The sequence below is a fragment of the Anguilla anguilla genome, chromosome 1 (genome assembly GCF_013347855.1).
Source record: "Anguilla anguilla isolate fAngAng1 chromosome 1, fAngAng1.pri, whole genome shotgun sequence".
Taxonomy (NCBI): domain Eukaryota; kingdom Metazoa; phylum Chordata; class Actinopteri; order Anguilliformes; family Anguillidae; genus Anguilla; species Anguilla anguilla.
The window spans coordinates 64047918-64072528 of record NC_049201.1 but is presented as its reverse complement, the minus strand read 5'-3'; the positions used below and the strand labels follow the sequence as shown (position 1 = coordinate 64072528).

The following is a 24611-nucleotide window of genomic DNA, read 5'->3' as shown; positions in this document are numbered from 1 at the left end:
GCTCAATAAAAATGGTTTTACTCATTACTGCTCTATGTTGATTTCATAGCAGTCATCCAAGTGCATATTACTTATGTTTACAGAAAACATCAGAGTAAAGTGATAAACCAGTCCTCTACTAACAGAGGCCCTAATGTTATGAATGTTATTGCTGAGCTCAGGAATTATTTAAGTGCTTTAAAGATTAATTAAAATAAACGAGACATCAGCATGCTGGCATTTTAATGAGATCAGGTGAGAGAGAAAAAAACGGAGAATTAGATTTATAATTAGTGGGGCGTTTCACAGTTTGCCCTGCACTTCAACATGGGTAATTAGACTTGTCTACTGTATGTGTCAGATGGAGAAGAGAATATAACGAGGTTAAGAGAAGACAGACATTATGATGTTTGAGTTGGCAGCCTGACTGAACAGGTGCTCGCACTGTTTTCTTGTTTCACTTGTTTCTGCCTTTCTCTAGGCATGTAAAATTCTTCTCCACTTAAATTTGCAGTAAGGAAAAAAATATTTTCTAGCAAGAGATAGTAAACATTATGCTATATCATGCTAAAGCAAGGATAATGCTCAGACATTACAAATCCACAATGTTTTCAACCAATAGTGGTCAGCCTTGATAAATCTTATCAGGTCTGTCATATATTTATCTGCTCACTGTGCTTAGTGGTGTAGTTTTTTAGTGGTGCATATGCAAAAATGAACAGCCTGACAGAATTGTACACGTGCTGCTATTTTTGTATGTGTAGATGCCCTGGTATAGCAAATACTGGCAGACAGGTTTGAGTACGTTTCCCATAATTCCCACTCCATTACATTTCATTTGAGCACGTGGTTTTGGAACTACTGATTTTTTCATAAGCACAAACCAGTGAACCATGCTGTCTGCTATGTTTCTGGTGTAGAGCTCTTTGCAGTGCATAAGAAAATAAATTGCCACAAGGGAAAGAACGGGAAAATCAGGATGTAGAACTGGAGGGAGAAGTAGGTGTCTAAAAATAGACCTGAATTATGCATGGGAGTCCAGCACACACCTGAGGATAACAGTTTTACTAGTTTCCTGCAGAGTGGTTGCATACACATCATTTGTAATTAGAAAGGAATTGGAATACTGTACCCTCTCTGTGGAGGGCCGTGCAGCAGGGTAGTTGCAGTATTAAAGATGTAAATGGGAAGCTGTGTAATGGAGCGATGTTAGATCTGGTCTTAGGCTACTAGTGTTCCATATGGTCAGGCTCAAGCTGTACAGAGAGAACACGTGCAGCCATTTCCTCGTTATCCATGTCACCACCCAACACCTCCATATGGCACAAGAAGCAGGGTAAGCCAATGGCCACCCTGTATAGATACCAGACTCCTGGCAGCGAGCCAGGATGTTCAGATGTACTTTCGTGAAGTCAAGGTTAGTATTATTTGGTCACGTGTTTCGGCTCTGCAACATCGTGCTTCATTTGGATAGAGGATCAAAATGGTTTTGAGAATGTTGCATGTTTTTCTAGGTTTCTCTCCCCATGTAAATCTGTGGAAAATATTGTATAGCTATAACCTAGGAGCACCTGTATTTATATTAATTCAAATAGACTGCAAGTCTTTGACAGGCTGCAATAAAACTGGAGAAGCTGTGCAAGTCTGAGTGTGAACGAGCTGCTAGACCTGTACTGTAGCAATTCTGTTTACCTTTCACCTCTCCATTCTAACAATCTTGTTTTTAACAATATGACATTGGACATTCCAAATGACATGCTTGTAAAACAGAACATTAATTGGATGAATTGTAGGTAGAATAACTGTGTCTGTGCTGCATCCAATGTGAATAATCGCTAGACAGCAGACACAAATGTAGTCTCGTGGCCATACAAACAAAATTACATTAAGTCTGTTGCAGATTTATCAGAGTTCATTTCACAAAATAAGAAGTGAAAAGTTATCAAGTTTATATATTAGAATATGTTAAAGAGAGCACTGAGAATTTAAGTAAGGGGATATAAATTATTTTCTGTGCTTTAAAACTTTGAATACATCCTTCAAGGGTCCATTGTACACTCCAAGACATGGATAACCTAAATAATGCAACGGAACATTGCTTATCTTTACAATGGTATTATTAGATGCAGAAATATCCACAACAAAATGATGTGCAACAGTTCAAATATTATATAATGTCATTTTAAATGCTTATTGCTTATCCTGGTCCCAGTCATATAACAATGGTTCCCAGTAATTAAATGGTGATGCATGACATTTTGCTTCAGCTGGAGCACCAAAAACCAATGGCAGTGAAGCATGCTTTTATTGAGATGTGTGTGTGCGCGCGTATGTGTGTATGTGTGACATTTCACCTTTTTGCAATGTTATTTTAGAAGAATATCATGCTCCAGTGAATATAATGGTTTCTGATTATACCCAATCCTTTTGAAAATGTAAATATCACTGGAAATAATATGATTCTGGACAACATTGTTATTTGTTATTAATTCATTTAATAAAATGTATCAATGAATAAAAAGTACATTCCATGTAAGCATATTAGGTGTAAGCTACCATATGACCTTTTAAGCAGTAGATCCATATGATTTATATTCTCTGAAAAGTGGCAGTTCAGATATCTTAGGTAATATTAAATAAAAGGTTATTTATAGATAAAAGTTCAGACCATATTATTTCACATAAAATTGTTTACATGAAACGTCTAAGATCTGGGGAGTGCACATTTGTTTGATGTATTTGTTCTAATGTAAGTGTAAACAGAAAATATAGCCTTTTATATTGTGCTGAACATGTAAAATATTACCTTTCAATCTCATTCATAGAGCAGGGATAATTTCTGTTTTATTCATGTCCTGTTAAACAAGAACTAGTGCAAATATTAACAAAAACCATCATCCTTTTGCAAATTGATTAGATCTTAGTTTACATAAGAGTGTCATGCAAGGATTAAATATTAGCCTACTCATCCAATTCATCCTCTGATTGTCTAGAAAGTGGCATGCAATGGTTTCCTCACTCAACACCTCAATGTCACAAATCGCACCCGGTGCTTTGTTACCTACCCTGCCGCCCCCCCCCTGGATCAGGAAGCTGAAGAGCAGGCATCAATAACCCCCTTGGCTCAAAATCACACAACAGCCGCTCTCATTGGAGGGGTTCTTCTGCTCTGCTCCTCCCTGCCTCCTGGCAGCTGCAGATGCAGTGTCAGGTCGACGTCCTTTATACTACCCATGCAGAAAGAAACATCTCTATAACGTAAAGCTATAGCGGTAACCCTGTTTAACATGCGTTTGAAATGTCAGAGTAACGCTGTCAGAGTCGGACAGACCAGGCTTCCAAGGAAAAGCGAAACCTGCTGCGCCCGGCCTCCTCCACTCGCTATGAATCTGCGGCTCTCTCCATTTCGGCATCCCTGGGAGACAGTAGGATTTCCTGAGGCAGACTTCTCAGTCTCTGTAAAGAGGTGGATGGCTTTGCTTCAGAAGAAACAGAGGTGTTCTCCAGGCTATGAGACCGCAGAAAGCCAGCGAGTCCACCCCTGAAAGGTAGCGTCCACGAGGCAGCAGGAGGAGACTGTGAGGTGGCCGTGTGTGCATCCCTCTGAGGGAACGTACACTGGACAGATTGCATAAAGCCACACGGAGGTGGGACAGAGGCAGCAGACTGAGGTGCCTCCACCGGAGTGGATGAAGTGTGAACCAGGTGAAGCTGTGGAGGTCTCTGTGAAGATGGGACAGTTCTAGGTCTGGTAGAGCACTGTGGAGAGTTTGTGGCCTGGACTGAGGTGGAGGCCTGGAAGAACTGTGCTCTGTCCTGCTGAAATTGCAAGCAGGAAGGAGGCAGGGGAGGGGCTGCCTGGGTCACATGGGTAGGGCAGGTGTCTGATGAGTGGGCGTTGCAGAATGCTGTGGTGTTGTGGCCAGAGAAAAACTCTTCCAGTAGGAACATCAAATTCTTCATGCCTTGACCCAGCTCGGAGACATCCTTACTCAACATTCTGACCTATATGGAAAAGAGCAACACAAGTGTCATAGTGTCATAGATTCTATGAACGGCTCTGCACGGTGGCATCCTATTCTATTCACACCACACTATTCACTTAACACTTCATTCCATGCCGAACATACGTTTTACATAGCTCATTGAACCTTTAATTGTTTTTGTGGAATACACTGAAATGCTAATTGACTAATTAAGTATTAGTAGACTACATTAAGTTCACATACTAATTATGGGTTGCTTCAGTCTGAAACGTAACTAAAGGTTGCCTGTGGAGAGAAAATGAAAAAAAACTAATGCAGTTAGAATTCTGACTTTAAAGAAATCTACCAACAGACTGAAATCATGCAGCTGCAGCTATTTCTACATAAGGCTGAGACAATGGGGCTGGGTCATGATATTTCTATGCTTGACATAGACTGACTCTGTATGGTGCTTCAGTTTTTTCAGGTACAAGAATAATGCATCATTATAATGACACCATGTCAGATAGAGAAGAAAAAAAAAACACATTCGCAGAACCAGAGAAATTGTCAGAATTCAAATTGTTGAAACCTTCACCACAATGCATTCTGCGTAGTCATTGCTTTAAGATTGGTGTTCTATTAAATGTGTGAAATATAATGGATGGAAATAGTCTCTGGTAAGATTATTTTTTATGATAAGGGAATTGCAGCGTTGTTGTACCATGTGGCCAGTCTCCCATAGTATGAAAATTGGGTGATTAATACCTTCCTGTACATCTATTGAGAGTGCTGTTGAGGCACACTGCCAAGGTGACAGCTGGTCCTGTCACTCAAAGGATACAAAGTGATTCATCATGTTACACACACTCAAACACAAATGGAGCAGCACTTCAAAATGGGGCACACATAGGCTGCACAAATGAGGAGAAGACTGTGGAAAGCGATTTAACGAAATGTTGTGAGATCTTTTTCAAAATGGACATTATAAATGCAATAAAACTGGGAGAGACAGTGGTGCATTGCCATCATGGTTCCAGAGAGTATCTGTGTGATCAGCAGATAGCTAATACAGGATATCTTTACAGTTTAGATTTAAAATATGATTGATTTATACAGTTATGCATTTCCTGAAGTTAATTAGTGTACTCATCTATTTTAGGAGTATAAATGTTTTAGGAGTATAAATGTTGCGCCCCGCAAGTAATTTGAAGTGCGGCCTTCTGGCTATAATCCCATTGTATTAATCTGTAAACTGTGCTGCTGCTCCTAAATGCTGCCCTAAAATGGCAGCTACTTCCTGAATGCCGCAGCCTTAATGTTGCTATGTGATATATGGCTAGATTTTCAATATGGACTAAACCATAAATCTGTATACGCACTGTACCTCCAGATTGTCTTGCAACATCACTTCATTAGTCATCAACCCGATGTTCTCAACCAAAACTTTTTTTAAAAATCCATCGGTCATACTGTTCACACACGGTCATACTGTCTGATTTTCCGCTGCCTACCTCTCTCCCAGTAGAATCATTAGAGCTTCACAGTCCTAAACCTTTGCTACACCTTCAATACATTCACTCGCTTAGATCTTCCCGTCAGAATAATAAATCATCTAGGGCAAAACAAAGGAGCGCATCTAGCTCAAGGATGAAACATCATCCATCCATCCATCCATCCATCCATTATCTGAACCTGCTTATTCCTGGTCAGGGTCACGGCGGATTCTGGAGCCTATCCCAGCATGCATTGGGCAAAAGGCAAGAATACACCCTGGACAGGTTGACAGTCCAACACAGGGCACACACACCATTCACTCACATACTCATTATTTGGGCCAATTTAGACTCTCTGATTAACCTAACCGGCATGTCTTTCGGCTGTGGGAGGAAACCGGAGTACCCCAAGGAAACTCGCATGGACAACATACAAACTCCACAAAGAAAATCTCCAAACTAAGGACCTTCTTGCTATGAAGTAACAGTGCTACCCACTGCACCACCGCACTGCCCATGAAACACCATTTGTACTATTAAAGTGCTTTTACTGTTTTCATGTTTTAAATGAAGGCTGCTTATATTCATGTAATATAGTTTGATTCAATGAACAATAGCCAATCTGTGCAAATCTATAAGGGATATAAACATCGCAATGTCTAGCCAACATCTCACAAGAATCACATATAATAAAAATGTTACACAGCTTATACAGTACACAAAAAAAGTAAAGTTTACATTAGCAGTAAATGCATTTACTGGAGCTCCTTGTGTTCCAGGCCACTCGATATTGACTGTGACCTTGACAATCCGTCAGATTTACTCATCTACAAGCTCACCCCAGGAGCGGAGTGCTGAACATGAAAGAAGAGGACATTACCCTGCGTGCATTCCAGAGTCTTGCCCAGGTTTGTTTATCCATTGCCAGAAAAGGGAATGTGCCATCCAGGATGGAGATAAGATGCTCGACACCTTCACCCTCCTCTCCCACATATCTCCCAGAAATACAAACATCGCATGTATACCTGTCACATGCCTGGGGCCCTACACTGCCCATCTGATGACTCCCTGATCCCACACCTGTTTATAAAGCCCCCTCCATAGCATCTGTGTTGCACTTCAAATGCCTTTTCAACAATTACTTAAAATGTATTGTACTTTTTTCCACAAAAAATGGACACGCTGTGAGAATGCTATGGTAAATAGGCTCTCCCTTGTGTTATGCACTTGAACTGGACTACGGCTGAGGGAAGGCACCTTGTCAGATGTGGCATGACAGATAATGACTGTGTAATGATGTTACTCCTCCCCTTTCCCCATTTCTTTATGTCAGTATTGCAGAACAGCAGCATGGACTGGGCAAATGTGCTTTGTAGGAATTATGGATTATTTGATTTGCAACCAGAAGGCTGCAAGTTCAAACCCAAGATAACACATTGTTCTGGAACAATTTGTGCAAAAAATATTTATTTACCCTGTATAAAGTTATTTGAGAACCAGAAATGTATTTTAAAAATCCAGCTTGTCCAGACATCTAATATATACATATTTATAGTAAATAAATACACATTGTTGTCTATCAAAATGCACAGACCAAAGATGACGTGTCTGTGCATCTTATTTTACTGAAACTCTAATCCAGGGTTATCTCCAAATAAACTCTTCACACCTCAGCAGTGAATATTGATCTTAAGCCTGCTCTGTTCTACCTGTTTTCCCCTGCTGCTCACAGACTGTTTCCTGTTTCCTGTTTCCTGTTTCCTGCTTCCTGTCCCTGAGTGGAGGCCAAATGACAAGCCTGCCTGATACAAAGACCTGAGACACCTGGCCCAAGAAATGAATCTAATCATGGTTTTAATTAATATCCTAAACCCATAACATGATCCTCTTTTTGGAGTTCATGTATGCAGTTAGCACACCTAAGACTACCATTACACCATTTATTTTCAAAACTGTACACATTTATATAAAAACTTACTTCCACTTTCTGCTCATTATCTGTTTATACAGTTGGGAATCCACTGCAGCAACAGAGATTAACTACCTTGCTAAAGGGCAGAGCACTACCTGGGAGCCAATGCTGTAGCTTTCTGCTAACAAGTCTGGCTCCTTAGTGACTGCACCAGTCTGAGCCTATTCTGTGGGTTGCTGTTATAAATCCTCACTTCATTAGCCACTTCCACTCCAGTCTGGCAGACATGGAAACGGGGGATGGGCGCTTGGAGCTGTAGGTGTGGAGTCCCTCCAGCACAGGTGTCCTGTCCAGGTGATGATTGCAGTAGGTGTGCGCACTGAAGGGCTGGACAGAGAAGCCATGCTGAGGACCAGGCTGTTGATTTGAGGTAAAGAAATGCTCCCTCCTGCTTTGTGAGATCTGTGCTGATACAATTTAATGTCTCCCATCTATACCATCACTGAATATCTCTTAACATCAGACACGGCCCTTTTCCATCCCAAGAAACAGAAACAGCCTGTTATTATCTGAGAGATGCACCAGAGTTGTCAGAATTTGATATATCAAGCATTGTGTGAATAGCTAGAGCATTTTTTGGTGCTGGGACATAGTAATTCAGTAGCTCACAGAAGGGACACACCTCGTGGTTCAGCTGAAGCAACTGTCCTCTTGTTTCCTCAGTCTTTGCTGTTAATTCTTCTGTACTAATCTGAAGGAAATCTGTAACAGAATTAAGTTTAGCTGCCAACTATTTATTCGTTACAAAAGAATACAGCATACATGTAGAAACCCTGTAATTATGCAGTAAGGTCACCTGCAGTGGTGGCAGAATGGTGTAGCTGATGCTGGGAGAACTCAAAGGATGCAGACTGTCTGTCCATAACAGCACAGTCCTCTGTACCATCCACAATCCTACACAAGAACAAAGAGTACACAAATAAAGACCCAGACAGACAGACAGACAGATACATATGTAAACAGATAGAAGGAGACAGATAAAATGGCATGTAAGATATGAACAGAAAAGAGGCTAATAGTAAGAGATATCAGCAGATAGTTCAATAGAACTACAGGATGTACAGAAATGCAAATGGAGAAAGAGAGGCAGTCAGCCTGACAGTTTCATGAATAGAGGCCAGAGGACAGCCCTGTGCATGGGAGATACCTGAGGTCTTTAGGGCCAAGACTGCCGTCAGTAGAGAGATGGGGCTTCAGTTTCTTTTCCGGCTTCCTGGTCTTACTGTCTGTCCCTGTGTTCTGGTTGGGGTCATATTCCTTTTGGGAGGAGCCAAGAGCAGGTGGGGTCTTCTGTGTGGATGAATCCCTCAGGTAGAGAACCCTGTCTTTGTCCTTGTCCCGATCCAGAAAGGATACAGGCACACCTTCCTTCTCCTCTTCATGGTCTTCTATAATTGAAGGGTAGCACCGGGAGATGCGTCCGTTACCTTTTCCCTCCCCCTGGACGTGCAGGGAAAGTTCAGTTCATGTATTTCATTACCTTTTTCAGATGGTCGTCATATTCAAATCCAAGTCTCACTAAATTAATTAATTAATAAATCAATGAATTAATTAAATAATAATAATAATAATAATAATAAATGAAAGAAGAACAGATTATAGTGATAATTGCATAGCCTACAGACTACAGTAGCCTACAGTTTCAATGTCTCATTTGTAATTTGCTCTATGAGCAGTTCCTTCTCAGTATACTGCTCCAAATAACTTCATGGATGGCCTGGATTTGTCAGAGACTTTCTGGGATTAGTTCTCATAAACAGCCGTGCCACTGACTATATTATTGGAGTGAAATTAAGCCTTTTCACAGTTCTTACAGAACCCTACACTTGATAATATTGATGCTTGAAATTGTTAATAAAAAACAAAAACAAACCAATTAATGATGTCACTTGCATAGAATGAGGGATAGTACTTAAACTGATATAATACAGCAGTGGCTGGCAGCAGAGGACACCATTCCCAACCAAACACCTGCAATTACAGAAGCTCTGGCTAACAGTAATGAATTATTTATCCTGTGTGACCTTTGACCTGTGTGGAATGGAGGAATTTATCTCAGTAATTGGCCGTGGCATGTAATGAGACCTGCACAACAGCAAGATGCCCTATATAGGCTATTTGATTACTCTCACCACAGTACAACTTAACTAGCTTATGTGCCTCATCTGTTGGTCAAATCAAAGCCACTGGAATGACCTTTAGGCCCATAAGATGCAAACACATTTACAAGAAAACAGATACGTGAACCTTTGTGGATCCTAATTGTGTTCCAAATCAATAGACCCTGCACATGAAAAATGAAATAATGGTGTGCCTCTAGGGAATAGTTGTTGCAAAGACAAATTTATATCTGATTTATTGTAATAAAATCATACCACAGCAGGCCCCCCATTAAATGTTTCACGTTTTCATTGATGGAAAATCTCAACTTAAATAACTGGTTAAAAATCCAAATATGTTCAGTCTGACTGTACTGTACCTGTGATCCTGGTCCTGGTGCCTTGTAGGACAATCTTGAGGATACCTAAAAACAAAAACATTCAATGACATATTATGACACTGAATAAGTGCACTCTGAATGACAACAAATGACATAAGCCACATTGTTAAAATACTGTGTGTATTTATACATACACACCAAGGTCCTCTTCTGAATTACAATGCTTGCATTATTATAAAACACAGACCATGCTAAAACAACATTATTTTATGAATCTTGTAAAATGCAATGGTACTGTAAGCTTCTGTACAACTGAGCATTTGACATGATTAATGCTTTTGTGAAATGTAGCCCATGCCTATGATAACTGCCAACATCGGCACAGAAATAAGAATGGAATTTTGGAACACATAATGGAGTGTTTGCAGATACACTGTGCACTCAGAGATGGCAGGGGGGATTTTGGTGACAAAGTAAAATGCTCTCAAGCCTGTGGAAGAGTCATTTATCATGCTTAAATGATGTTTTACAATAGTCTTAATTCCCCTAAATCCCTGCAGTCAAGTGCTACTGCCCCGCTCATGAGTCTAACAGACACTTTAAAGGACCAAATTGCATCCTCTCAAATTGGAACAATCTCTCATGAGCCTTTTTGAATTGCAGCTGACTGTAGTTACTTGCAACACTGGACAAAAAAATATAAAAGATTTCCACTGTCAAAGGCCCAGGTGGCATGAAAGTAATTTATGTCCATGCTTTGAGCTGGCTATATCTTTTTTAAATGAGCCATATGAGCTAACTTATTTCAGATGTTTCAAACTGAAATTTCTCACCTGCCTTAATGTGAGAAACAAAGCTGGCTGTCGCTTCACAAACAAAGAAATATTTTAAAATAAGACGACATAAAGAATAGACACATGATAAAATAACCTAGTTTTCTCAGTGACCATGGATATAATATTTTTAGGAACCATTTAAGAAGACACTGATGAGAGTAGATACTGCTGCTGAGCAAATGAACTATTATCAGATCTCTCTTGTCTTACAGTATCTTTCAATCCTACTGCCAGAAGTGACTCAGGGGTCCAGGCCAGGAGTGAAGTTTTCCCAAAATAAATAAAACAATACCTCTCCTGTCCTCATGAAAAGGTCCCATTTGGATACTAAAAGCCCCCTTCCTACTAAAAGCCCCAGTGTATCAATGCAGATCATGCCACTCCAGGATGGCAATAAAATGAGATTAACTCAGCTACCAATTCAATAAAATCCTATCACAAACATATTGCCCCTGGACTTTACAAGATTAGCTTTTGCATTTAGTCTATTCCAACAGTGTCCAAGATATCCTTTTGGGTATAACACATATGCTTTGCATAAATCATCTATGAATTAATTTTGGGTAGCGATCTTGCACTTCCAAAATATCAGCACCATATGCAATTGAGCCAACTTAATTATGATATATAAAATGTCTTAACATAATTTATATGTATATTTGAATAGCTAAAGCAAGATCTTGCTATAGCTTTGTTAATGTGAATCACCACCGGCACTGTACAGGTTTACTGATCCAACCTGTGCAACATCTCCAGCCTGGCAGAGTTAATACAAAAATGAGTAACAAATGTGCAATGAGTAAAAGCTGCAAGGGGACACTCACGTCATTCCCCTGTCCTTCTCGCAGGTTGTAAGTGAGGTCCTGCTGGATATCCTCCACAAATTTGTGGGAGTATTCAGGGTAAAGGTCGAGCACCTCATACAGTCCCTTCAAACTAATGCACTGGAGGTCGCAGTAGGTCAGTGCCTTCACATCTGCCTTTGTCTTGATAGCTCTGTCATGGATAGACAGGTTTGCTCCAATGAGATCTCCTTTTCCTGAAGAAATAGTAAAGTCAATTGGACTGGTATCATGCCACCAGTCTTGGGCTTCATTCACAAAATCTTTCTTAAATGATTCTTACTTTTGTTCTTTAACATGTGCCTACGAAAAAACAATATGAAATTCATGACACGTGCAGACCTTTGTCTTTGTCCCAATCCCAGGTGTATGAGATGATGAATGCTGACTGTTTGTAAATTTAATCCACAATCCTGTTCATGAGATTAGCATAAGGAACAGCCATGAACAAATATAGATAACAAAAAATAATGAATGTTTGTGGAACGTTCTTACACGCAGTTTACGAACAAATATGATAGTACACGTTTTGTGAACTATTGTGTAAGTGTTTTAAATTGCACATCCTATTATACTGTAGCTATATGCAATAAATATCAGTAGTTTAAGTTCAGCATATATTATACATCTAATGTACTGTAAATGCGACATGGATTCGGAGTGTTTTGAACACAAATTATAATGAACACAGATTATAATGTCAAAGAATTTGGTTCAACCATGTAACCATACTATGTAAAAGGTCCTTTTCCCCACATTTGTTTTCACATAAAACCACTCTGAATGTCTTCTTGCAGAATTATAATTCCAAGAAACAATACCAAAAGTATAACATATGTTAATAAAATGCAACAACTACTTCCATTATATTCAAAATGTTCCAAATGTGTTTTGATGTGAATATTCTTAGGAGTTTGACAGCGCATTTAGCAGAAGAGCACTTCAGAGTTCATGTCAGCCTGACCTTTTAAGCACTAGCAGTGTTCAGACGGGGGGAAATAATTTTTCATCAAACAGCACAGGTGCTGCACAGCCAGTGTCCTGACCCACCTCTCACAGCATGCAAATGCAGGAACACTCTCACACAAACACACACACACACACACTCACACACTCACACGCATACACACACAAACACACACACACACACATACACTCACACGCATACACACACAAACACGTACACACACACACACACATACACTCACACGCATACACACACAAACACATACACACACACACACACACACATACACTCACACACACACACACACAAACACGTACACACACACACACACACACACACACACAAACACATTCTCTAATTTCTCTAGAAGATGCTAAATATAGAGATTCAACGGCTTTTCACCGCCTCACCCACATTCATACAGCGGTCTTTTCAGGGGGGCATCACAGACTAAAGGGAGCCTAATCTTCTAACTGCATCCGATCTGCAGATTAGATGGTTTCAGTGACAAAAATAAACATTTCTGCCTCTAACTCACTGCAGGGACCTGGCTGAGGATAGATTTATGCGCATACATTTCCACGTCCCGTCCCTGGATCTGAGTTGCAGCTGACATTTTAAACAATGCCAGTCAGCCCTGTCACATTTGGTAGCTGACGGATTCCAGGGTGCGTGGTGGCCTGCACCGGCTCATTGCCTTGCAGGGAGCGTCTGGCCCTGGCTCGAGCCTCGTGGCGCCCCTCGTACCCAGGATAGCGAGCACCATCCCGTCCTTCAGCACCTCCATGGAGCCCGAACAGACGAAGAAGATGGCTTGCAGGGCGTCGCCCTGCCGCAGCAGGTACTCGCCGGGGGCGCAGAAGGAGGTCTTAATGTGGAGCGAGAGGGCTCGCAGGCACCCCCTGCTGGCTGACTCAAACAGCGAGAGCTGCAGGATCTCCTTATTGAGGTGCATGGTGATATCAGAGCGCAGCTCATCAGGGAAGTCTTTCAGCAGCTGTGCACACAAAGTACAGAGCTACTATCACCACACAGGGCTAGTTATTAAGGCCACGCAAACTCAAATCATAACGTACTGCCTTCAGGGACATCAGAGGGCATTTCTGTTCACTATGAGAGAAGCCAATGCAATAAATATATTTTAAAAAATAACAAAGTCCTTATGACCAATTACTTTAGTTCTATTAGCGAAGTCATTGTTGTCAACAAATTTCAAATATGCATGTTTTACTTGAGCATCGTACACACCCGGGAAACACTCCTAATTAAGATGTCTTTGTAGAAAGAATATGTCATGAAACAAAAGATGTACTACTATTTTGGGAAAGTAGTTGAATAAATGAGCAGTTGAATAAATAAGGTGCTCATAAAACTGTGAAATGAAGATAACCAGGAGAGGGAAAAATCTTTATCTTGTGAATGTGAACATTTATTGACGATGCAGAAAACGAACAGCTTAAAATAGCCATTCAGTCCTCTAGAAAACACATAAAGTATACCCAAAGCCTATGCTTGGATACAAGTAATAAATGTTTCACATTTACAAGATAAAGGGTGCTCTCTCTCCTGATTGTATATACTTCTGTTTCAACCAAGTAGAAAAAAGTCAGTGAAGGTTCTAAATTATTCACACCACGCAGAACAACAGAACATAAGAAGTGAATAAATAAATAGATGTGCGGTAACTCAATTTGCAATTTTTTACATTCTAACGGCTTTTGAATTCAGTGTCATTTGATCACTGTCAGCTTAGATGCATCAGCAGTAACTCAGCCTGAAAAAGAAGGCGGTCAGAGAAAGGTCCTGTGAATATACGATTAACCAGGAGTACGGTACTTCGTTGCAGTCGATCCCATTGTTGACGGACCAGATTGTCTGGAAGTACTCCAGCATCCTCTGCTTGAGCTGCTGGGGTAGGTGGTGGACCCTGATGAAGTCCTTCAGGTCTTTGGTGCGGGTGTGGTAGAGGGACCAGCGGGAGTACATGCGCTGGATGATGGCCGTCACGTTCCCGAACACAAGGGCATGCATCAAGGCTGAGGAGGGAAAGACGAGGACCAGGACACACTCTAAGCTAACAGCACGTTGGCCAAAGCTGGGGTTGAGGAGAACATGGAAATATGAGACTGATTGCAATGAAAGTATGGTGAAAACAAAAGTTTCATTTTACAAAAATATTTGCCAAATGTTTAACCTCAGAGTATTCTATTTTCTTATTCTTTAAATTCTTCTTTTAATTATATTTTAAATTAAAAAAATAATAAGATGTTGGGCAAATTCTTAAAGTGACTCCACAAACTCTTGGCATGAAGGTTGACATTAAAATCAATTTAGGCATGCAATAACTATTCTATAGCTTGCCGAGGAACTCAAAATGTAACTAATCTCAGATAATACAAAATTGCACACCATATTTCTGAATACTATGCAAATATACTCTAACAATGATAATTTATGATATTATGCTAACATTATCATAATAATAATATTTTAATAATTAATGTACATTCTTAAGCAGTATACATTCATTATTGATCCTGAAGATATGCTCTTGCTTTTCTATGGCCTTTTTTATGCTCTCTTGAAAACCTACTCAGTCTGCCATTTTGTGGAAACCCAATGAAAGAAATACACTATGAATATGGCTGTACCTCCAATGAGCATGGTGCATATGGAGAAGATCTTCTCAGCGTCTGTGTTGGCGGAGACATTGCCGAAGCCCACGCTGGTGAGGCTGCTGAGGGTGAAGTAGAGTGAGGTGATGTAGACGCTCCGGATGGGCGGGCCAGCCGTGCTGTTCCCACTGACGTACGGAGACTCCAGGCGTTTCCCCAGCTCCTGGAGCCAACCTGCGACCCACAGCAACCACGCTGGTCATACATACAGCCAAGAGAACCAGGCCTCTTATTTCTACATACTGAACAACAGCCATCACAAGTTGAACATCGCAAATATGATCATTCCATAAAGATATTCTGAATAAGGTACTTATTATATGTGAAGTCCACCCATACTAATCTACAGTACAGCAGGTATTTGTTGGTAAGTTGGTTATTTGCAATGAGCATGCATGGTGCACATCAGGTCAGTTTTTAAAACTATGTAATGACTAAATATGCTAATGCCACTTCTTTGGAAAAATCTAGTGACATTGCTATGACAATATCATGTTTGAAATTCTTGAAAATGAACATAATTAGGCACATGCATGTGTACCATAACATAGTCAATAAAGATTCATATCAGTTAAACCTAATCTCAATTCAGAAGTTGTTGGCTAAATAAGTGAATATACTGTACAGAACAGGAGATCTTTTGAAACAATTGCTCTCAACATTCAGTTCTACACCCAGCGCACATAATATTGGCCTGAATGTAGAGTTTAAATCAAGTTCATTCAGTTCTTGGTTTGTGACGCCCCTCACTAATAGATGGATATGGGGGCGTAAGGGACCACGCGCTCACCAATGTCCCAGGAGAATGCGTTGGCCTCCATCTCCTTCTTGCCAATGACATACCAGATGCAGGCCATCCAGTGGGCCAGCAGAGCGAACATGGACATGAGCAGGGTCAGCACCACCGTGCTGTGCTGGGAGTAGCGGTCCATCTTCTGCAGCAGCCGCAGCAGGCGAAGCAGACGTACTGTCTTCAGAAGATGGACCACTGACACCTGGACACACATTAGAGGGCCCACATTAAACACTTCAGACAGGTTTATGAGATCAGGGTTTGATCTGGACTGGGACGCCAAATACCGGCTAAGTCAAACCCTCTAAGTATCTATACTCATCATAAATATAATAAATTAGAATGTGGAAGTATGCATCAAATATACTGTATATAGTTATTTTGATGCTAATTTCCATGCCATGTTCATTTTATTTGATGTATTTTTAAAAATTTGGCATCTTCCATCCCACCTGAATGTGGAATGCCTAATTTGTGAACTATGTGCAAACATGCTTATATATGCCCCTTGCTGCCAGCTCGGGCGAATTAAGAATGGTTCTTCTCCGAAACATACGGTTCCAGCCAGCTACTTCTTGTGAAACTGCAGCCTCAAGCTAAGCAAAGCAGGGGAGGAGGACACCCAATCAGAGAGCAAGTCACAGGTGCCCAGATGGTCAACAGTGGTCACTCGAGCAATGAATAATGCTATCCTCAACAACTGAATCGCTAATCACTAATGTACTTATGTGCCACAAGTTGCATTTTACTGAGTGAGCTAGCCAGCAGCCCAATTTTTTTTGCAAATTTCCATAGCATATATTTAGGTTAGCAAAGCAAATAAAAATCAACAGTGTGAATTAAAATCATTTTAATAGTCCATTTTAATAATACTTACTATTTTGTGTGTGATTAAGTCATTATTCATATTTATCTTATTATATTTTATATTTCCTCACTATTTATTGGACATTAACTAATATGGGAGCTACACACAGGGATCCATACCTGATATATGGTATATTAATGAAAGGGACTTTTATTAGATTACAACAGATTGAGCCCCAGAAATATTCTGAATTTGAGAGACAGTGAAACCAATGGGAACACCAAACATATCAACCACACTCCCTAACTCAGCAGTCTGCCAGAAACTGGCTGACCTCACAAAATGTTCCAATTCACCAGTCTCCTGTCTCAAACAGTGTACTGGCAACTGATGCAATGCTGTAACTGTAAATTCTCACCAGGCTCTTGTGTTTACCATGCATTGAGGTACAGCCCTATAGCTTTCTGAAGAAGCGAATAAGCATAAGCACCTTCTGCGAGAATGTGAAAATATATAAATTGCATTTCGGCATCATCAATGTACACTGCAATGTATTAGTATCCAACAATGTATTTGTTATAGACAGACAATATGTGCAGATAGTGATAGCAATACTCATTCCTCAAACCTGCTTGAACAAAGTATAAAGGTCTGCTCTGAGGTAGTGGCCTATTTTTAAGAAATGTTGTCACTAGTGGCGAATATGTGCATTAAATGCTTAATGGCGGACAGGTGCTCCGAGAGCAGCCATGTCCGTTTGTTTTATGTTTGCAACACGTGGGGCCGCGTGGAGGGGGACCCAGATGCGAATGCTGGATCCAGTAAATGGAATAATAAATGTGCTGAAACGTAATAAAGTGGTTGGCAGTGGTAACAGAGGGCAGCTCTAATTTTATAACACGCAGAAAGACAGACGAGGTGTCTGGCAAGTCTCCAGCAGTAGGGATGCAGGAAGCTGAAGCGTGAGCGGTACCATCACAGATTAATGAAAAACAGACACAAATGAGTGTGGTAGGAACCCCAGAGCCATACACAGACAGACATAGGCGATTCATTTTCCTACCAGGGCAGAATTTGTCAACTTGGCGTAACCTTCAAACCTTCAATTGAATAATAAATACATTTACTTCCTGTCTTCACCTGCAATGTAACGCAGACATGCAAGCAGATGCAAGATGGTGCAAATCACATTTATAAAATCAGGATCCTCTTTATGGCTTTTTTTATAAGCCACATAATTCCACCATAGTAGTGTATTCAGTTATTCAACACATGCCCTTAGTGGGCAGAGATGCTCCATGGTGTGGGGTGGGGGGGAATTCTAACCCTGTCAGTACTTGCAGAGGCTGGTTGTCCCATGGGGTGGCATATTTGAACTCCATGTAACCCAAGGAATGGGGACAGGCATCATTAGGCAGACAGTCCCTTGCCTTATCTTACATCTTTGGTCAATTGGGATTTTTCACAAAAATGTGAAGATGAAAATTTTAATATTTCTGCATTACTTTTCAATCACAAGTAATTACACAAACACATCCCGCAATGTGCATACATGGTGCTTTTGATATGGAGAACTGTCATTCCCCTGCCCTTGCTTTGTTTCATGTGGTTGGACACATGAACACATTCATACATTCTGTACAGTCAGAGAGAAATGCTGGAGAGAAATATAAATTTGCAATTTGTATCTCTAAGCCCTACTGTACTGATATGAGCACAGTTACTGAAATGGCATGGCACATAAACAGTACTGATATAAATTACAGACATTGGACCTCATTCACCAACCACTTACGCAGGTTTCACAAAGATTCTGACATTCACCAATGTTTTCTTATTTGGGATTTGTTCTTAGGTAAGAACAGAATCTAAGCACACTCAAGAGCACACTTACGCATATTTGAGTGCTGACATGCTTGTGCAAAATAATTGGTTATTGCGTTTTCTTCAATTATACAGTTGTATAATATTACAGGATTTAAATTACAATAATATTTTTATAATTTATAATATTTTTTAATAATTATTTTCATTATTTTACAAAGCATTAAGGTGCCAGGTTCTGCCTCAGAGGGTGGTTGCCTCAGCGGGAGTAAATGATAAAAAATCAAATCATTGTAGTGACCTGTTATTTTTGCGGGTTTCAATTATGCAATGTTTGGTCTGTACTGCAAAAGCAAATGTTTAAATTTTGAATACAAACTAAGCACTTAAGTAACACTTTTTAAACACATGGACATGTTGAAGAAGAGAACGTCACTAGGGGGGTGACACCAAAATGTCTGGCAATAAATGTTTTCTGCAGCGACGGGTTTACTCTGATGCAGTTTACTGCTGATTGATCTAATTAGCGGTATTAATGCGACGAGAAGCGCTTTGTAGTTTGAATGCATAATTGAATTCCTTGCGTCCACTCCCACCAGTATTTTTATTTTTTAATTTTTATTTTGCCTCAGATTTGAATTCAAACCATTTTTTTACTTCATCAGTTGTGCGCCCTTCTCCGGATACAGCGTTCACTGAACGAGTAATATCCCATGCATCTTTTTTGTGTTATTTTATATCCACTACTGACGCTACTAAATATGACAGGTCGTTTGCTGTTCACTTCCTGCAGCAAAACCTCCACTTCAGAACTACTGGAGTTTTTCTTACGTTTGGAGTCTTCTGCTCCACCGTCTTTAGATTTTCATTTGGGCATTATTGACTTCGTTCGCTCTCAACTTTTCTTTTCGATTTCTGTGTGCACACGGCCCTGCAGTCTCATGCCCTTTTATGGGGATTGGTGGGGCGTTTACTAATTAGGAACAACTGGCACGCGCTTTACACTTATTTGCGAACAATTCTGCGGTTTAAGAACACGTCGTGAATCTGGCGTAGACTTTTCTTAGGAATTTTCTCAAGAACACATTTAAGAAAAAACTTAGATAGGATAGATAAGATATTGGTGAATGAGGCCCATTGTGCTTAAACAAATCATTTAGTACTCTTAAAACCTTTGTTTGTGCCCTTCTGTTGTTGTACCTAGGAACCATTTTCGTCTAAAAATGTATTAGAAATAGCTATCTTCTTGACCACGAGTGGTAATGACATTATGTGATCATTTGGTCATTTGAAATAAAGTATACAAGCCAAAATTTTTCTTTCTATGAATATTATTATTTTATGTAAAAAATAAAAAATAAAATAAATAAATAAATATAAAACATTTTGGCCAAAGAAATACTCAGTTTAAGCTGATTATGGAATTTCTAACTATATGATACATTTGACTTCTCAATTATGTAGGTATGAACTAATACATATAGGAAGGTGTAATGTTATTTGTTTAACACAAATTATAATTATTTCTCCATTTGTGTTTTATGTTAATGTTTCATTTATTACGTATTGCATGTATTATGAAAATATTGTTGCAAAATATTTCAGTAGTCATTAAACTATGTCTATAAATGCAGTGTTTCCATAATTTGTGCCTGTACTATAGATAAAGAAAGATAATAGCATCAATTAAAGGTGAACAATAAGGCTCTATGCCTTTTAATTACTGAAATTATTTTTAAAAAATTATTAAAAGTCACGTGAAACACAAATGCCACACTTGTCAGCCCTTCCAAAGAGGGCAGTGTAGCCATGGGTCTAAAATTATAATTGTACTGTCTAAATTGTGAGAAAAGAAAAATTCATCAAAAGTATCAAGTGTAATCAGTGACCAGTGAACATGCCTGGTGATTCTGTTCTGTGAAGACTGATTCTGTCTGAATGAATGTAAACAAACCAATCAAAATAAGCAAACACATATAAACTGTAATGTCTAACCATGAAGCCCTGCACAAATTTAAAGTGCAATGCTGCACATTGCTTGGTCTTACAGTTGTCCTGACTGAAATGACATACCTTACAGGGACTGTCTACTGGTCTCATTGATAATCGGATTAAGCGTAGGCTGTGCAAGAAAGTGACATTCTGCGACAAGAGAAAGGCAGCTGATATTTTTTTTAGTTTAATAATGGAAATGCCAAGCAGTCCCCAGACAGAGCAGCTGGGGTGCAGGCATATCACAGGAGGGCCAGGTCACCCCATAATTGCCAAGAACTTTGAGAGATGTCCAGCAGAACACTGAAGGCCATATTTCATGGCCCTAAGCATGGCAGACCGGGGCACACAATGGAAGCCACATCTTCCACACCAGCCCTTCTTTAATTGGCCCCAGTGGAATAGCTGCATTATTCCTTCTCTTTTGTTTGAATGGGGGAAAGGGAGAAGAATGTTTCATCAGCTGGACACATTGGTCCATCGTATGGGATGCACAGTCAGGTTATTTACCATTGTGTAAGCAAAGCAAAATCGAAAGGCAAAAGTTGAATTTTGTCCTACATGTTGACTAATCTGGCTAGCATATTTCAATATACAATACTTCATATACTGATCTTCAGGATTTACCAAGCACCCATTAGCACTGCTTCAAACCAGCACAACAGAACAAAACTAATTATCAACCAGTCAAAGGAAGTTTATCTGCAACATTTCAAAAATGAAACAAAATACAAAAGTAGACTTAATTGCTATTTGACCCTGGACAGAAAATATGAATTTGGTCAGAGATTAGAAGCAGAGACAGACCCTGACCAAATACAGGCTCAGTGACCACCAAGTGGCTATATAAAGTGGAAGACACAAAAACACATGACTTCCTAGAAAAGAGAGTGTATGTGGTCACTGCATGACAGGGCAGCTAGAAACAGAAATGAACTTTATTTTCCTGCCTGGGGGAAACATTCTAAAGTCAAATAATATTGGCTATGTTTTCCAACCTAAACCCTGAAGAAAAATTGTCATGGGTGAGGGTATAACTGCCCTATCTGTTGCAAGATATGTGATGGCATGTCACAAAGTACGGGAGTCTGAGTAACGGTAAATAAACAAAATAAATTATCCTTACATTGCATTATTGTACCAATCAAATGTTAAATCTTCTTCATTCATGTATATCAACTCTATGGCTTTGGCAATATTGTCTCCTTACTTCCATGCCAATAAAGCTCTTTGTATTGAAATGAATTGTTAGTATTACTATAGCCTATATACAAAGCAGTTTGTCCTTAGCTTTCAGTAAGAAATCTAAGCAGGAGCCACACTTCTTATTGCTTACATACAGTTTTATGTTAAATCAATTTACATTTAAAAGTAAACCGCCATGCATAGGATTGAATGCAGGCCATGCTGTTCCTCCACAATGACTCTTTTGGAAGAACAATATGCTCTACTTGTACAAAGTCATTAAGCCCTATGCAAGGGTGTAATGACTGCATAATGACTGTTAATGACCCTCGTCAGATGACAAGCTTTCTGAAACGCTCGCTCATTTATAACACGCTTATTTCAAAAATGCTCGAGGAGGTGGACTGCCATGGTTCCAATGGAGCACTTCCACTGACAAATGCCTTTGTTAAATCATAAATTAGACTGTGCTATTCTGAAGCTGGTGCTCGCGGGTACAGCCACACGTCTGTCACTCTCAACTTTTCTTTTCGAATGTTTCGAAGATGGTGGCATGCCATTTTAGCCACCGGGCAGATTGCTGGTAACGTGAAATAAATTTGTTCTGTCTTCAAACAGCATTCCTGGTGTGGTTTCAAATGCTCAGATAATGTGACTTTTATATGTAGAGGGTGTGCCCATTCGCAGGTTCGCTGTAAGGGGCAGAGTATAAATAGTTCTCATAATTAGTGTCTTTGCCCCATCTTCTTATTAATTATTAACATGGTTTAATTGCTTAATCAGTATAATTTCCTTAAACACCGCTTGGCTTGAGAGTTGCCGGTCAGAGTCCCATTAGAATGTATGTAAAAAAAAAAATAGGTCACAAGTTTCTCAAAGCCTTAGTTATGACTAATCCACATTATGCATTATTTAAAAAAAGGATAGTGCTTATTAATTACTCTTGATCTTGGCTAATTATACATTACTAGTAACCCGTAGAATTGTTCTCGTGGACATGGGAGGGCCAATGAAAATAATCTTTAGAATGTGAACAGCAAAACCAAAGAAATGAGTTATTAAAATATGACACATCAAGACATACACTCACCGGCCACTTCATTAGGTCTGCCTGTTCAACTGCAAAGTGCACCCGTTAACACAAATATCTAATCAGCCAATCACGTGGCAGCAACTCAATGCATTTAAGCATGTAGACATGGTCAAGACGATCTGCTGAAGTACAAACCAAGCATCAGAATGGGGAAGAAAGGTGATTTAAGTGACTTTGAACGTGGCATGGTTGTTGGTGCCAGACGGGCTGGTTTGACTATTTCAGAAACTGCTGATCTCCTGGGATTTTCACGCACAACCATCTCTAGGGTTTACAGAGAATGGTCCGAAAAAGAGAAAATATCCAATGAGCAGCAGTTCTCTGGGCGAAAATGCCTGGTTGATGGCAGAGGTCAGAGAAGAATGGCCAGACTGGTTCGAGCTGATAGAAAGGCAACAGTAACTCAAATAACCACTTGTTACAACTGAGGTATGTAGAAGAGCATCTCTGAACGCACACCATGTCAAACCTTAAAGCAGATGGGCTGCAGCAGAAGACCACACCGGGTGCCACTCCTGTCACCTAATGAAGTGGCCGGTGAGTGTATATTAAATATACGTGACAACAAAAGTTAAATAAAAAACAGCAGTTTGTTGATACACAATGGGTCTCATTCATAAAATCTTTCTTAAATTATTCTTACTTCTGTTCTTAATAATGTTTCTACAAAAAAACCAAAATGGGATTTATTACACATGTGAAGATCTTTGTTTTGTGCTTATCCCAGATCCATGAGATGATGCTAACTGTTTGTAACTTTCATGTTCAAATTTATGGCTATTTATGAACTCAAAAGTATTTAGTATAATTATAATTATACTATAAGTAGAATTATTTTATTAATAAGGACAATCATATATTTAATCATAAAAATTAAAATTTTGATTGGGCTAGCAGAGAATACGGTCTGCCACTCTATGAATCTCAGCACAGTGATGCTTCTTTCTGAGGGGTCATAATACAAATTATCATTCTGATTTATCAATCAGAAATCTATATGCCTGCTTATCCTGAACAGGGTCACAGGGGGTGCTGGAGCCTATCCCAGCATGTATTCGGCGTGAGGCAGGAATACACCCTGGACAGACCGCCAGTCTATTGCAGGGCACACACACCATTCACTCACCATTCACTCACACACTCATACCTATGGGCAATTTAGAGTCTCCTACCTGCATGTCTTTGGACTGAGGGAGGAAACTGGAGCACCAGGAGGAAACCCACGTGGACACAAGGAGAACATGCAAACTCCACACAGAAAGGCCCCAAGCCAAGGCCCCAAACCCACAACCTTCTTGCTGTGAGGCGATAGTGCTACCCACTGCACCACCGTGCCGCCAGATACAGAAATAATTGTCCAAAAATGGTTTTAAAAAATGTGTCATATCACTTGTGTCACATCATCAGTACTTTATCACAACATACACTTGTATGCCACTTTTCTTGATAACTTCAAAGCTTACTTTGTGACACTTATGTTATGACTTGACTATTTATTTTGTTTGAAATTTATTTAATAGTATAGATCAGCTGTGAACCCATTTTCCATTTGCAGTGACAACCTTCATAATAAAAAAGCATTTTGTAAGGGCAGATAACTTCTGCAAAAGGTTTCCATTGATCATTTTCCGTGTTGATTTTTCAGGTTTTCATTTTTATGTACTTCTCACATATGTCTGGTGTCAAACCCAAATACCAACAAATGAAACCATTCAAAACATGGACTATTGACTTTCACACCATT

At 39.8% G+C, this 24611-nt stretch overlaps 1 protein-coding gene across 1 annotated transcript in view; it reads right to left on the bottom strand.

Annotated features, from left to right (window-relative positions):
- Positions 1–2454: 2454 nt before the first annotated feature.
- The window catches only part of LOC118220189 (potassium voltage-gated channel subfamily H member 8-like), a 42024-nt gene continuing 19867 nt past the window's right edge, over positions 2455–24611 (bottom strand). The window contains exons 7-16 of the mRNA XM_035403893.1: positions 15963–16167; positions 15149–15346; positions 14334–14533; positions 13245–13494; positions 11513–11727; positions 9892–9936; positions 8560–8852; positions 8209–8306; positions 8035–8114; positions 2455–3984 (exon numbers count right to left, since the gene is read on the bottom strand). Of these exons, the coding sequence (XP_035259784.1) occupies positions 3361–3984; positions 8035–8114; positions 8209–8306; positions 8560–8852; positions 9892–9936; positions 11513–11727; positions 13245–13494; positions 14334–14533; positions 15149–15346; positions 15963–16167 (2208 nt within the window). The 3' untranslated portion in view covers positions 2455–3360. The remainder of the gene's footprint in view (positions 3985–8034; positions 8115–8208; positions 8307–8559; positions 8853–9891; positions 9937–11512; positions 11728–13244; positions 13495–14333; positions 14534–15148; positions 15347–15962; positions 16168–24611) is intronic.